This window comes from Lactuca serriola, chromosome 8 (genome assembly GCF_051521515.1).
Source record: "Lactuca serriola cultivar US96UC23 chromosome 8, Lser_US96UC23_V15, whole genome shotgun sequence".
Lineage (NCBI taxonomy): Eukaryota > Viridiplantae > Streptophyta > Magnoliopsida > Asterales > Asteraceae > Lactuca > Lactuca serriola.
The window spans coordinates 150,465,761-150,480,402 of NC_136415.1; the positions used below are offsets into that span (position 1 = coordinate 150,465,761).

The window sequence follows — 14,642 nt, forward strand, 5'->3', positions numbered from 1 at the left end:
TTATGAAATGATCCTTTCTATTTAAAGTAAAATTTAGACTTTTTCTTTATTTTGTATAAACCTATCTCAACCCTCTCTTATATTATGAACCTTAATTTTGATGTAAAGGTATTTTTTGAATATTTACAAAAAAAAAGTTCAAATTCCGTTTTTTTAATAAAAAAATATGAATTTTACAACAATATCCAATTTCACATGTATATAAAAACATATCTAACCTAATAAATGAAAATCAATTTTGCCAAATGTCATGTTCTCATTGAATTTGACACATATAATTTTCTAAAAGTTTTTGAATTATTTCATTTCCACTTGTCATTTTCTTAAAATTTTCATTTTTCTTAAATTTAAAATCCACATGTTAATAGATTTATATATATATATATATATATATATATATATATATATATAGATTATTTTATTAAATTTCATAATAAATGATTTACAACCTTTATTACTTATTTTATTTATTATATTCTTTGTATTTATGTAAAATTACCACTTTAATATATATATATATATATATATATATATATATATATATATATATATATATATATATATATATATATATATATAGAGAGAGAGAGAGAGAGAGTTAGGTTCAAATGTTTTCACTATCTATTGTGTGCTTGTATGATTGATTATGGACCAATCATTTTAGTTATTTTAAGAAAGTAATTAATGCTTATTAAATGCTGAAGATGTAATTAATACATATTATATCTTCAACATGTAATATGCATTAATTACTTTCTTAAAATAACTAAAATGATTGGTCTAGAATCAGTCATACATGCACACAATAGAAAGTGAAAACAAAATAACCTAACCGTATATATATATATATATATATATATATATATATATATATATTATAATTTTATATTAAATATTTTTTTAAACATGTGTAATACACGGGTCTCACACCTACTTTAGGATATAAGAAGGATTGTTTTGGGTATACAGAACCAATTTTATAGAATAATCATGTCATAAAATTAATCGTTATTTGTGAAAAAAAAATCATACTATAACTATATATTATAAAATACCATTCCAAAAATAGTTAATTTTTCTCATTTTTGTTGTATAATTTTGAACTTTTAATCAATAAACGTATTTACACGATAGCCGCCAATGTGGAACTAATCTAAATACCCACTTGTGTCTCGGTCTGTCCCTAACGACTGAAGGCTCGTTGGATCCCATTATTTAATGCTATTCCAATATTACCCTCCAACTTTACGATAAGATCAAATAAGAAAATTGTACTCCCTGCCTCAATGCATGTACATCGTCCCACGATGTTCCGAGTATTGTTGCATCGGTGCTATTTCTTTTCTTTAATTTATTGCAATATTTAACAATAAAACTTTAACGTAATAACAGTATTAAAAATGAGATAATATTTTCCAATATCCTTAATCATTATATTTACGAATTATTGAATAAAGTTTGACTATTCTACTATGGTTGAATGAGATTGTTTTGGTATGTATATATACGTAGAGCTGTTTATGGCTTGATCACATAATTGAAGGAGATACACATTAAGCTTTTGAACTGTAAAAGAGAAAATGGATAGCACGTTGGAGTCGATGAAGGACGGAGAGGCCACCGTTGGAGGCGGTGTTGAGGACGTCTACGGCGAAGATCGTGCCACCGAGGATCAACTCGTCACGCCTTGGACTGTTTCCGTCGCCAGGTATATCTCGCTGCTAAAAGTATCGCTTACTTTAGTTTGTGCTAACTTGTGATTATTTTCTCTTACTATTTGAGTTTAATTAGCTTGGAATGACTACGAGCTCGATTCAGATTTTGTTTTTCAAATATGATTGTTAATAAGCATTTGGATGTATGTTTTTGTAGTTGTATAAGCTAAATCTGTTTTTGTAGTTGTATAAGCCAAATCTGTACGGATAATCTGTAGTAGGCAACCGGCTTTCGGTCCGTTTGATCGGAGTTATTTGTTATGCTGAATTGACATTTGCGGATCACGATTCACAGATTTATGATCGCTTAATGTACTTTAAATTCTGCTGATCACATGAAACGATTGTTTTGTGTAGTGGATACACTTTGCTGAGGGATCCACGCCATAACAAGGGGCTTGCGTTCACCGAAAGGGAAAGAGATTCTCATTACTTACGAGGTCTATTGCCTCCGGCTGTTTCAACACAGGAGCTTCAGGTTTGCATTTGTCCCCAATATCTCTATAGACACTGAAGATCAATTTGGGTTAATTATGATTTAGCTTACATGAGACCTGTATGATCCATCAGGAGAGGAAATTGATGCAAAGTATTCGCAATTATGAAGTTCCCCTGCACAAATATGTGGCTATGATGGAACTTGAGGTATCATTCGATACTTTATTGACTTTTTTTTTTCCTTTGATTTCCTGTAATCAACGTTTTTTCACAAGTTCATCATATCATTCATCCTGTTTTCTGTAATTCTGTTTATTCCAAATACTCATTCTACTATGGCTTACAGGAACGAAATGAGAGGCTGTTCTACAAGCTTCTTATCGACAATGTAGAAGAACTTCTCCCTGTTGTATACACTCCTACAGTTGGTGAAGCCTGCCAGAAATATGGAAGTATTTTCAAGCGCCCTCAGGGTCTATACATTAGCATGAAAGAGAAGTACACCTCTCACATTCACCTGTTTTTACTTAAATCACTTTAAATTAGCATGACTTGACAATGAAATAACTCAAATTCACAGGGGAAAGATTCTTGAGGTACTCAAGAACTGGCCTGAGAGAAGTATTCAAGTTATTGTGGTGACAGATGGAGAACGTATCTTAGGACTTGGAGATCTTGGATGCCAGGTAAAACATAAGCTAATTTTTCTTTCCTTCATGATTATTTTCATCAATTTCATTATAGTTTTTTAATATGAAACAATGTTGTATTCTAAAAAACTATTTAAATTTGTACAGGGTATGGGAATTCCAGTTGGGAAACTCGCGTTATATACTGCACTTGGAGGAGTTAGGCCTTCTGCAGTAAGTTGTTTGAGTACTTACTTTTCTACTTATTTTATTAGGTAGATAATAAACTACTAAACACTTTAAACTTCAAATTTATTCATGATCATTACGTTTTCCATGTAGTGTTTGCCAATAACCATTGATGTGGGGACGAATAATCAGAAGCTACTCGATGACGAATTCTATATTGGTCTTAAACAAAAGAGGACCACTGGAAAGGTACATTAAAGTTGTGTACATTTATTGTAACTTAATCATGTCCTTTGTTTAATATAAATAAATACAAGTTTTGACTTTTTAGTTTTTTTGTTTCTGCAGGAATATTATGAGTTACTTGAAGAGTTCATGTCTGCAGTCAAACAGAACTATGGTGAAAAAGTTCTTGTACAGGTAAATAATCCATGTAAAACTGGAAGTTTTTATAACCTGAAAATGCATCTTTTCATGTAAACTTATTTGGGTACTGTTTAAAATTTTCAGTTTGAAGACTTTGCAAACCACAATGCATTTGAGCTGTTAGCCAAATATAGAAACACTCATTTGGTGTTCAATGATGACATACAGGTATTAATTATTATGATTACCTTTATTATTATTATTATTATTATTATAATTACGATTATGTTTATTATTATGATTATTTACTTTGAATCTTTTGTTTCAGGGGACTGCATCTGTGGTTCTTGCTGGTCTTGTTGCATCACTGAAATTACTTGGTGGTAGCTTGGCTGATCACACATTCTTGTTCCTTGGTGCTGGAGAAGTAAGCATGTCTATTTTTTTCAATTGTGCACAAAACTCTTTTCTTTTACATTAAAACATTTAATTTTTAATATACATACGTCACATAAATTATCTCCTTACTTTAATATACTGAATATTGTATAATGTATATATATCCTTGTATTTCAGGCGGGAACTGGTATAGCTGAGCTTATAGCTCTAGAGATATCAACAAAGGTACCAACTTCATACTTAGGCATAATAATAAACATAAATAAAATATAATAATTTTTTCTTTTATTATTGTTTATAGACAAATATTCCTGTGGAAGAGACTCGTAAGAAGATATGGCTTGTGGATTCCAAGGGGTTGATTGTTAGTTCTCGTAAAGAATCTCTTCAACATTTCAAGCAACCATGGGCTCATGAACATGAACCTCTCACTACTCTCTTGGATGCTGTTAAGGTGGGAGAATATTTTATGTGTTTTTTTTTCCTTCTCATTATCAACTTTTTGATTAGTTTTTTCTAATAATTAGTTTTATTTCCAATTATTTATCAGGCCATCAAGCCATCTGTCCTGATAGGAACATCAGGGGTAGGACAGACATTTACAAAAGATGTGATTGAAGCCTTGGCGGCTGTCAATGAGGTGGGACACAGACTCAATCTTGCTATCTCGTCTGTGTAAAAAGACAAGAATGCCCTCCAATAATGAAATGCTCATAATTTTTGTATGCAGAGACCTCTTATTATGGCTCTCTCGAATCCAACCTCACAAGCAGAGTGCACTGCTGAACAAGCATACACATGGACAAAGGGCAAAGCGATATTTTCAAGTGGCAGTCCTTTTGATCCTTATGAGTACGATGGCAAACTCTTCATTCCTGGCCAGGCAAACAATGCTTACATTTTCCCTGGATTAGGGTTTGGGTTGGTCATCTCTGGTGCAATTCGTGTTCATGATGAGATGCTTTTAGCAGCATGTAAGTGTACCAATTTCAGTTATTGTCGCAAATTTCACATTACTATTTATTCTAATTCTAATTCTTGTAATCATGTTTGATACAGCGGAAGCATTGGCTAATCAAGTAACGCAAGAGCACTATGATAAAGGGATGATTTATCCTCCACTTACTAACATCAGAAAGATTTCCGCTAATATTGCTGCCAAAGTTGCTGAAAAAGCATATGACCTTGGTATGTCCTGTTTCTTACTTTGAAGTTTAAATAATAAATAATACTAATAGTAAATATCATGTTGTTACTTTAATTAATTAATTGGGCGAATGATATTTCGCAGGTTTGGCAACGCGTCTTCCCCGCCCCACGGATCTATTGAAGTATGCTGAGAGTTGCATGTACACACCCAACTACCGCAGCTACAGATAAATGATTAGCTAATAATTTGTGTTTGGTTATCAATTATATATCCTCCTGTATTTGTCTTCCCTTTATTTATGTTGTAATTTTTCTCTTGTTTTGTAAGTGATTTGTTAAGGGTTTTCGGACATGGTTGGTTGAGATGTGAATGTTGTTGTCTTGAGTTCTATAATTACAAAAGGTAAAGATGAATAAAGAAAAGGCCTCATTAGCCTAATACTACGAATCAAAAATTATAAAGCTATGATGAATACCACTCGAAATCGCATTACTTTTTCCCATTACCCGATGTTGATCAAAGCCCAAGTCTGCTGGTAATTGCTTAAGGTAAAATGTCGATTTTCACTTATCTTGATCCCTGGTATAAGCCGAGTTATAAAATCCTTAAAGCTTACATGATTGATAATTTGATACGATAGTATTAGCTTTAACAACTTCCGTATATGGTCTGCCCAAATTCAGTTTATGATATGTAAGCCAACTACCCAACAAATTAAGCTATAATTAGTATTTAGGCACTCTGCATATTGCGTCTGACAACTCCTTTGCAAAACGGACCACAAAAAGTATAAAATAAAATTGCGAGCATCGAGGAGGTAGACAAAACTAAGGTTTGAAAGTGTATTTTGTTTGGTACAATAACACAAATGACAACTAGTTGAGAAAGCATAACGATGAACTTTAAAATGCTCCGGACTTTCTTCGATGCAATAAATATCCTACACCATAATGCATCTTTCCAAATAATGATTTGAAGTTAGATTCGATATCTTCTTGAGTGATTGCTCCCTTTTACTTATTTACTTATTAGGTTAGTCACTACAACATGACGGCGGAGGAGGAGGATTGCCACGAAAGGTGAAAGATGACCGATGTGTAATTATTTTATCATCTCAAGTGAAGTTTGTATGCAAAAATTATGAAGGTTCAAAATTGGGTCATTTTTCATATATTTTTTTTTTATCAAATAGCCTACTTTGGAACTAAAAAAGTATGTCCTTCCAACTTAAAAAATTGGAGTGTTATATGTCCATGGATAACCCTTGTTACAAACAAAACAATGAAAATAATTTAGATCAAAACAAAATTCATATGAAAAAGTTATACATGTTCAAAGCTAGCAAAAAAATACATGATTTTTGCAAGTGGCCGTCAGATTTTGGCTGGTGGTGGCATGCGAAAATCATGACTATTTTAGGCATTGATTGATCTTTTGGAAAATGGTTGGGTGGGATTAACCCAATTAGTCGCTTTCTCTTTTAAAAAAGCTCATGCGATGGTTGTCATAATTGGTAAAGTTCAAGTGAACTAGGTGCTTAGTTTAAGTACTTAGACTTAAACTATAATGCTTAATAAGAATTATAAAATGAGTGTTGCTGCTTTGAGTAATACCATAGGATTCTATGTACCTATAATTCTAGATAGTTAATTATTATCTTAGAATTAACATATGCAAATCATTCGTAATGGTGTGTCTTAAGTGCTTTAGAAGTAGGAGTGCTTGTATTTTCCTTTGATTCACTCATCTCATGGAAAAATAAGAAAAAAAAAAGATGTTGTCTCTCAATCTTTTATACAAGCTCAGTATAATGTTATGGTTGTGACTACTTGTGAGATTATTTGGTTATATTGACTTCATGAAGATGTGGGCATTAGTGTATATATTGTGTACTGCTTTATGTAATTTGTATTATAGCTAGGCCGTTGGTATAACTCTTGTATATTGGCCTCATGGCCCGTTGTATTATGTATTTATTCACCCCTAATTAACGAAATCATTTATGGAAAAATATCTGTCAAACATGGTATCAGAGCTACAGGTGCCTATTGTGTTTTCCTCAACAATAACTTGATCTCTTGGTCTTCCATAAGCCAACCGATTGTTTCGAGATCTAGTGCTGAAGCAGAATATTGTGGTGTTGCAAATGCAGTTGTTGATCTTGTTGGCTTTGAAATCTCCTTTGTGAGCTACATACTACCCCTATCCCAAAGGCCACCATTGTGCATTGTGATAACATTAGTGCAATATACCTTTCTACGAATCCAATTCAACACCAAAGGACAAAACACATTGAGATTGACATTCACTTCGCCAGAGAAAAAGTTGTTACTGGCGAAATCTGTGTCCTACACGTCCCTTCTCTTCACGATTTCAAAGACAGTTTGAATTGTTAGTATAGCTCTTGTATTTTGTCCTCAGGCCCATTGTATTATATATTTATTCACCCCCTGAATAATGAAATCATTTATGGGAAAATATCCGTCAAACAATGGGTGTTGATATTTCTTAGCCTATTCGCCTATTCGTATAACCCTTTACATTGTGACAACAAAAGTGCGATGCAAATTTTAAAGAATTTTGTTTTCCATGACAATAAAACCCTATCCATTCTCTCTCTCTTTTGTTATCATTATCACTTTTATCATCCACAATCGGATGGACGCACCTAGGTGTTGAATGTGTTTGGAAAACTACTTATGGTGCATTTGCCATGAGCCCATGATAAACCAAATGATTAGGCTAACCGACTACCCCTCGTTGAGTCTTGTTACAATACTCCTTCTGAACTTATGTACGGTCAATCCCCTTGTAAACTCATGTACGGTCAACCCCTTTCTATACATATTGTACCGGTGACTCGGTGCGAGCAACATGGAGGTAATGGATAAGAGTTTGACCGTTAGAGTAGCTATTATTCAGATCCTCAAGTATCACTTAAAAAGAGCACAAAATAAAATGAAGCGACTTTCAAATCAACATAGTTTGTCATTTTTAGAGATGGCAACGGGGGCGGAGAACACAGGGGACCCCAATCCCCATCCTCATCCTCATCCCCATCCCCATCCCCATCAGGGAATATAAATAAACCCCCATCCCCATCCTCAACAGGGACTGGGAATCCCCAACGGGGAAACGAGGATTTATTTTTCTCTTTTAATATGCAAACTTTTACGTAAGAAAAAACTTTAAATTTCAATTTTACCAACATATGTTTAAAAAAATTTTAAAATATATAAGTACCCATAAATTGCATAAAAATATAAATAAATTTTCTTCAAAATTTAAATACATACATGAAAAATCAAGTAGAAAAAAATTTATCAGATTGATATTTAAGGTAAAATAGATCAACCAAAGAGAAAAAAAATATATACACGAGTTTAAATTAGATAAAAGAAAAAGTAAAAGTATAATTTCAACCAAGTAATTACTAATGAGTTAGGTTACTTAGATCAAATTTTATGTACTATAAATTGTACTATAAATATATGTTCAGTATTGTTTTTATATATTAATATATGTCGGGAGCAGATCCAAGATCGGGGATTAAGGGTATACCCGTCCCCATCCCCAACCCCACTTTTTTTATTCAGGGATTCCCCGTCCCTGTACCCATCCCCAGGTCAACCTGGAAATTCCCCAGTCAAAATGGGTGCGGGTTTCGGGTTCCTCATTGGGTATGGGGTTTTTTGTCATCCCTAGTCCTTTTGAATAGTAATTGGATCTATTTAAAAGTTGCAGCCATATACACAAACTTCCGTGGAGCATAACATAAAATTAGTCAGAATTTTAGCCACAAAATATTATGGTCCATACTTGGTGCTATCTAAAGTGGGCGTTGTGGTTTGCACTCTTCAATTACCTCCTTAAAGTGTCTATTCTTTTGATAGAATTTAGCTACGTGTATACTAACACTACAAATCAAAGATACTATTTAGTATGATGAAAACCACTCAAAGTCGCCAAAAACAAAGCACTAAGGCCCTATTAAAATCACATGTTTCAACAATCAGTTCATCGATACAACTAAAAAGAAGAACAAAAATCCAATCATCATCATTGCGTATATACGTTGAGTAACTATTATATATCTTGTAGTAATAGTGCCCATACATCATGTAACGAAAGTTGAGCTTTGCTCATATGGATTTGATTTCACCTTTTTGAAAGCAAAGCAAGTACCCTCCCTCAAACAGTTAACATACAAGCATAATATTGCTAATCCTATAACCATGCATCGACCTTGTTTATTGTAGTATTTATTACTATAACCCTTTTTCATAAGTAATGAGTAATGACACAACAACTTGGTTTCTACATGCTGAAACTTGCATTCCATAATGTAGAACATCAAACCCATTGATTAGCAGCAGTCGAATTCAGTGTTTGTTATATGTACTAAGATCAGCATGAGTCTCCTGATATCGTTGAAGAAGATAGGTCTCACATTTGATTGGAGGAAACCTAAAACAATTAATCAAACACCATAATTTGTATCCACTTAAGTATTTATAGTATTTTGCCCAAATTTCAATCAAAGAGAAGCTTCCCAATACTTACTTGGGAGGGTTTTGTTTTGAATGGCAGGTAGGTAAGCATTCAACAACACAATCATGACTTGGCTCCACAAAGTATGGAATCTATTCATACAAATGTTTAACAATCAATTGTTGCTTTGTAAAGAAAGTAAAAGCATGGTGATTTAATTTGATTTATTTTTAAAAAACTGAGAAAAAAAAGTCATACAGAATATCGTTCTTGACCATTGCCTAACACCCGATGCAACGTTGACCTGAAAAAAAATATTGCATTTAAGCCAAAGTTAAAGAAATGAAGGCTCAAGTGATCCACTTTTTGAACCATTTTGATCGGCTTTTTGTTCTTGAGAAAATGTCACATGAACAAAGATTTGCAAGAATGATTGGTTTTAAACAAAGGGATAAATGCAAGATAGCAACATACTTTTATTTATTTATGTATTATAACATCCTACCTTCATTTCCTTCTGTTACAACATTGTACTTTCATTTTTTTTTTCTTATGACGAAAAATTGCTCAATTATAGACAACAATGAAAATTGTTTCTTTTTTTGGATGATATTGTTATAATGGGGTAGGACTTTTCAAAATACAATGTTGAAATAGGAAGATATAGAAGTAGGATGCTGTAACTAAAAAAAATAAGAAAAAAAAAAAAAGTCAATGGAAGTATGTTGCTATTTCTTGCATTTAACCCTTGAGTAGATTATTAGAACGCAAGTGCAAAAGAGCCATGACAATTTTGTTTTGTTTTTTTTTTTTGTCAAAAGCTACTCACATTCTTGCATTCCACAGTGTATTTTTGGGCATTTTCACAAGTACGTGGCTTAGCTTCCACTGAAAGTCAAAGTAGATTGGTTCAAAAAGTCAATCACTGAAAAAAAATATCATTAGGAGCAATACTACTATTTTAGATAGCTAGTCTACAATTTCAGGGAAACAAGGTGGAAGATTCTTGATTGAAATCGTGTTTCAAATTGAATATTTTGCATTATCTAGTCAAGATGCAGGCTTTTTCAGTCAGACTTTTGAGTCAAACCTATTCCCTCAAAAGGTCAAAATAGATACAGATTTCATTTCAATTTTGACATCATTCCTCTTGAGGTAGGATCTTTTTTCAAGATCATAATATTAAACCAATTTTGAAAGTTTAAAGAATTAACATCAACTATCAAATCAAAGAAAATCCATTTGATCTCAAGAGTCAAACTATGCAAAACCACAACATGATACTTATTTTACCTGAAAAGACAATTGCTCCATCGCTCCAACATATCACCAAGATTTACCACAAAAGCTCTGAAAAAATTATTGTAAAGCCATTGAGTGATTTGAAAATCCAAACACACAAAATTAACCATTTAGGGCTACTTCTGAGTTCTGATGATGAGAATAAGAAGGGCATTCATGTCTTTTGCACAGACAAGAGATCGACAGTGAGTCCATGTCCCACCTTCTTCCACCTTTTGGGTTGGACAAAAAATGCATTTCTCTACCACTGACATCAGTCTCAGTCTCAGTCCCAGTCCAATGCACACCACACGCAGTACAAGACTATCTGTCCTGTTTTGTCCTGTCCTGTAAAGTGTCAACCGACTTACCCTTTTAATGGTTCAACAGATTCCCACACTCGAGGCTCCGCATCTTTGTCCTTACATATCTTTAAAAACAAAAAATAAAAATAAAAATTAGAACTTTGAAAAGAAAAAAACGTGTATTTGTTGTTAATATCAAATTTTCATACTTGGAGTCCAGAAACACTATCGGTTGCCAAGAGAGTAATCAAACCATAATCAGAGTGTGCACCAGCTCCATAAATTCCCTTCAAAGGGTCAGATACTTGACCTACAACTTAAACCAATGCTCTTTTATTTTATTTGAAAATGAAATTATAAAAATCAAAAAATTGAATTAGTATTATTATATGTTGAAATTTTCACCTCCATAATGCAGCAAGCGTAAGACTGCAATCGGTTTTCCAAGCATTTCTGGTTTTTCAAAAAAATTGGCATCTAAATCAAGTGAAAGGGCAATGAGCCTCGCAATTTTTTTAACTACTTCCCTAAAAAAATACAAAAATTAGCAGTTTATATGTGGTTATAACTTATACTATTTAATGTTCATAACATCTGGTAGAGTATAGGCTTGAGAAAACTTACAAAGCCTTTTGATGATACTTTTCCATAGTTTGCCTCCATCCAGGCAAGATATCTGTCAAAACCAAAAAATAATAACACAAACTAGAATATTTATTCAAAAAGGGTTATTTTTCCAACAACAAGTAGTTGAATTTTGATATTAGAATTACCTGAATCAGGCCATAAATTTGGCCCATAAAATGTTCTTTGGGCTTCAGGGTCATCTTCAGGAAGCTCGATACCAATATAAAATCCTTCCTTGTGATCACCTAACATATTTTTGATTTTTGTGCAAATGAGTTGTGAAAAGTTTTATGATGAAAGTTAGAAAGAACAGGTGGATTGTTATAAAACTTTACTTGAGTTTGAACAAACCATGGAGTTGATTGGCGGGATCAAGGAGTTCGTCAAGAACAGGAGTGTAGCCTCGGTGTTTCTCATTTCTAAGAAGCTTCATTTTCTCCTCTAATGGAAGCTCAAAGAACTTCTTGCTTTCCGCAAAAACCTCATCCATAAATTCCTCACTGATTCCATGATTTGTTACGTAGAAGAAACCCGAATCTATGCAGGCCTATGAAATTTTGAAAAAAAATATATTAAAATACTCGTAGTCTTTTGAAATTCAATAACAACCCAGCTGGATTGGAATGGAATTGAATGCCAATTCCGGACAAATCAAATGGAATAAAGGAATAAAAGGCATCTTTTAATTGATTCTTCCCAGTTCTTGGAAGAAACAATTGGAAGAAAGTAAGGAGGGTCTTGCATTTTTCTTTAGTTCATTCCGATTCTTGCATTTTATGACTCCCATCTTCATTTGAATCATGGGTTTGTTTTTCTAGCAATCCTTAACAATCATTTATAGCATGAAGCATCCAGGTTAATCAGATCATTTCACTGGTTTTGCTATATCCCCAATTTTCATATCTAATTGTAGAATAAATCGATAGAACTGACAAGTATTTCGATAATCCATAACAAAATTGCAGACCCTTAATCACCCAGAATCAAACTACACCTCCTCTGGATGCACTAACCACTTGACATACAAGTGTGTAAACACACACACACACAAACACAAAAAAGAACACAAATTCTTTCACTTCCCCTGCATAAACAACAGAAGCCCATAACGAGAGAGAGAGAGAGAGAGAGAGAGAGAGAGAGACCTGTTTGAGTAAAGATACGGAGGTAGGGATATAGGGGGAGGAAAGATCAATAGAGTTCAATTTTGAAACATTTTTGTAATCCGCCATTAGAACGCTTTTTCTGTTCTTGGGTCACCTTGTGTTTGTGATGCTCTGATTGTAAAAGTTTTATATGATAAAAGTGTGGAATAAGAGTCTGCGGTCAAGTCTTTATTAGAGGGAAGAATCTCATCCCGTCACTCGGGTTTCATTCCGAATTGCTTTTTTAAGCCGCCTTTTGTGCTTTTTCCCCTCAACTATCCAAAGTAGGAAAAAGAACGCGGATGATTGTATTTGTACATGTTAACTTTGTTACTATATATCGTTTTCTTTAATTTTTATTTAACATATTTTTTTGTGTTATGCCTTCTTCAACAGATAATTTTTTTTATAAAAGCAAATTGTAATAAAGTCATTAATTAGTCCGAAATTTTGATTTTGGCACCGTATTTTTTTCAATTAAGTTATTATATTTATAATTTTATTGCAATATCAACCAAATGATCATTTATTTCTGTTCTGTTGATAACTAAAATGTTTTGCTTATTTAATGTTGATAACTATTTTTCCCAAATTGCAATAAAGTCATCAAGTTTACAATTTTGTTGCGATGTCAACTAATTGACCAGTTACCATGAATCTAACAGGTTACCAAATAAATGACATGACAATATTATGATGTGGAAGTCACGTCGGATCTTATGTGATAGGATTGAGTTTCACATATAAGGTTTGCATCAAACCTAATTTCATATATTTTCTTCTGTTATTCTCCTCTTCTCTTCAGAGCATTTCTTCACAAATTATGTCTGAAAGTCGGTTCAATGGTTCAAACTCAGTTACAAGTCACTGAAAAAGGTATAATCACCCTTTAGGAGATGATATTGTAGTTTGCAAGCTCGATTTGTACAACAAGCAAATGAAGACCCTACAAGGTCAATCTAGTGGCTCAAACCCACTAAGTATCTCTTGGATTGAAAACTCGAGCTTCTAAACCATAATAGTATCTCCTGAAAAGGTAAGTACACCATTTTCGCTAACTTTTAAGTAAACTTGTAAGTGAACTTGAATTTGAAAGATCTTGTATGCTCATGAGTCATTATAGAATAATATTGTTAATAATATATAATGATATAGGGTCACACCTTATAATAAGTTACCATCAATTGATTATTGATTAGTATAATTTGATTATTAATAAATATATCAACACTTGTATTTAATTGGAAAATTATTATTTCATTGAAATAATATTTTACTAATTGAGAATTTGTTATTTATGGAAATAATATTTATTGAAGAAATAACAACTTAAATAAATATTTTAAATTTATTTAGTAGACAGTATAGACAGATATAGATTTATGTATTATTTTTACTTAGCTTAAATAAATATTTTAAGTTTATTCAAAATTTCTAACCGCAAAATTAGGTGTTATATATTTCAATATAAAATATTTTAATAAAAAATTATTAGTTGACATTAATATTAAAATAGCTAAAATATTAAAATATATCATTCAAAAAAGTATTATAATTCATCGTTCGAAGATATCATATTGAAAATATTATAATCGTTACAAGTTTTATATTTCATAAATGAAATATTAAATACATAATAGAATTAATTAATTGGTACGTAAATTAAAAAAAGATTTAAAATTAAAAAATAAAAATAAAATATAATTAAATGAGAAAGATTATATGTGAAAAAGACCTAAACTTAATTACCTGTTTAATATTGATCCGTAGAAAAGAAAAAAAAATCTCCACTAATCCTTTTTAATAAATATTTTTTTTTGCCACTTGTCAAATTCTTAAGAATTTTGTCACACGTAATTTTGTAGGAGTTTTAGAACTATTATTTTCCACTTGTTATTTTTTGAGAA

The 14,642-nt window shown here is 32.2% G+C and overlaps 2 protein-coding genes across 5 annotated transcripts; one reads left to right on the plus strand and one right to left on the minus strand.

Annotated features, from left to right (window-relative positions):
- The first annotated feature begins 1,510 nt into the window (after positions 1–1,510).
- LOC145065491 (NADP-dependent malic enzyme-like) lies at positions 1,511–5,324 on the plus strand. Its single transcript, XM_079012486.1, has 16 exons — positions 1,511–1,708; positions 2,073–2,193; positions 2,286–2,360; positions 2,500–2,651; positions 2,734–2,839; positions 2,951–3,016; positions 3,125–3,220; positions 3,320–3,391; positions 3,482–3,565; positions 3,666–3,764; positions 3,914–3,961; positions 4,038–4,190; positions 4,287–4,376; positions 4,467–4,710; positions 4,796–4,924; positions 5,028–5,324. Exons 1-16 carry the CDS (start codon positions 1,581–1,583, stop codon positions 5,114–5,116), a joined length of 1,752 nt encoding a protein of 583 aa, XP_078868612.1. The 5' UTR covers positions 1,511–1,580; the 3' UTR covers positions 5,117–5,324.
- A 3,598-nt stretch (positions 5,325–8,922) lies between these two features.
- LOC145065492 (azadirone synthase LFS-like) lies at positions 8,923–12,957 on the minus strand. 4 transcript variants are annotated; one of them, XM_079012487.1, is made up of 11 exons: positions 12,736–12,948; positions 11,942–12,137; positions 11,737–11,835; positions 11,588–11,639; positions 11,369–11,490; positions 11,173–11,279; positions 11,030–11,088; positions 10,671–10,727; positions 9,636–9,681; positions 9,450–9,529; positions 8,923–9,353 (listed from the first exon to the last, which is right to left on the minus strand). In XM_079012487.1, exons 1-11 carry the CDS (start codon positions 12,820–12,822, stop codon positions 9,269–9,271), a joined length of 990 nt encoding a protein of 329 aa, XP_078868613.1. In that variant the 5' UTR covers positions 12,823–12,948; the 3' UTR covers positions 8,923–9,268. The 4 variants fall into 4 exon arrangements, 3 of the variants coding, with proteins under 3 accessions (XP_078868613.1, XP_078868614.1, XP_078868615.1); XM_079012488.1 differs by having other exon boundaries at positions 11,173–11,273; positions 12,736–12,945; XR_013688437.1 differs by lacking the exon at positions 8,923–9,353 and adding an exon at positions 10,207–10,265 and having other exon boundaries at positions 9,448–9,529; positions 12,736–12,957.
- Between the last annotated feature and the right edge of the window lie 1,685 nt (positions 12,958–14,642).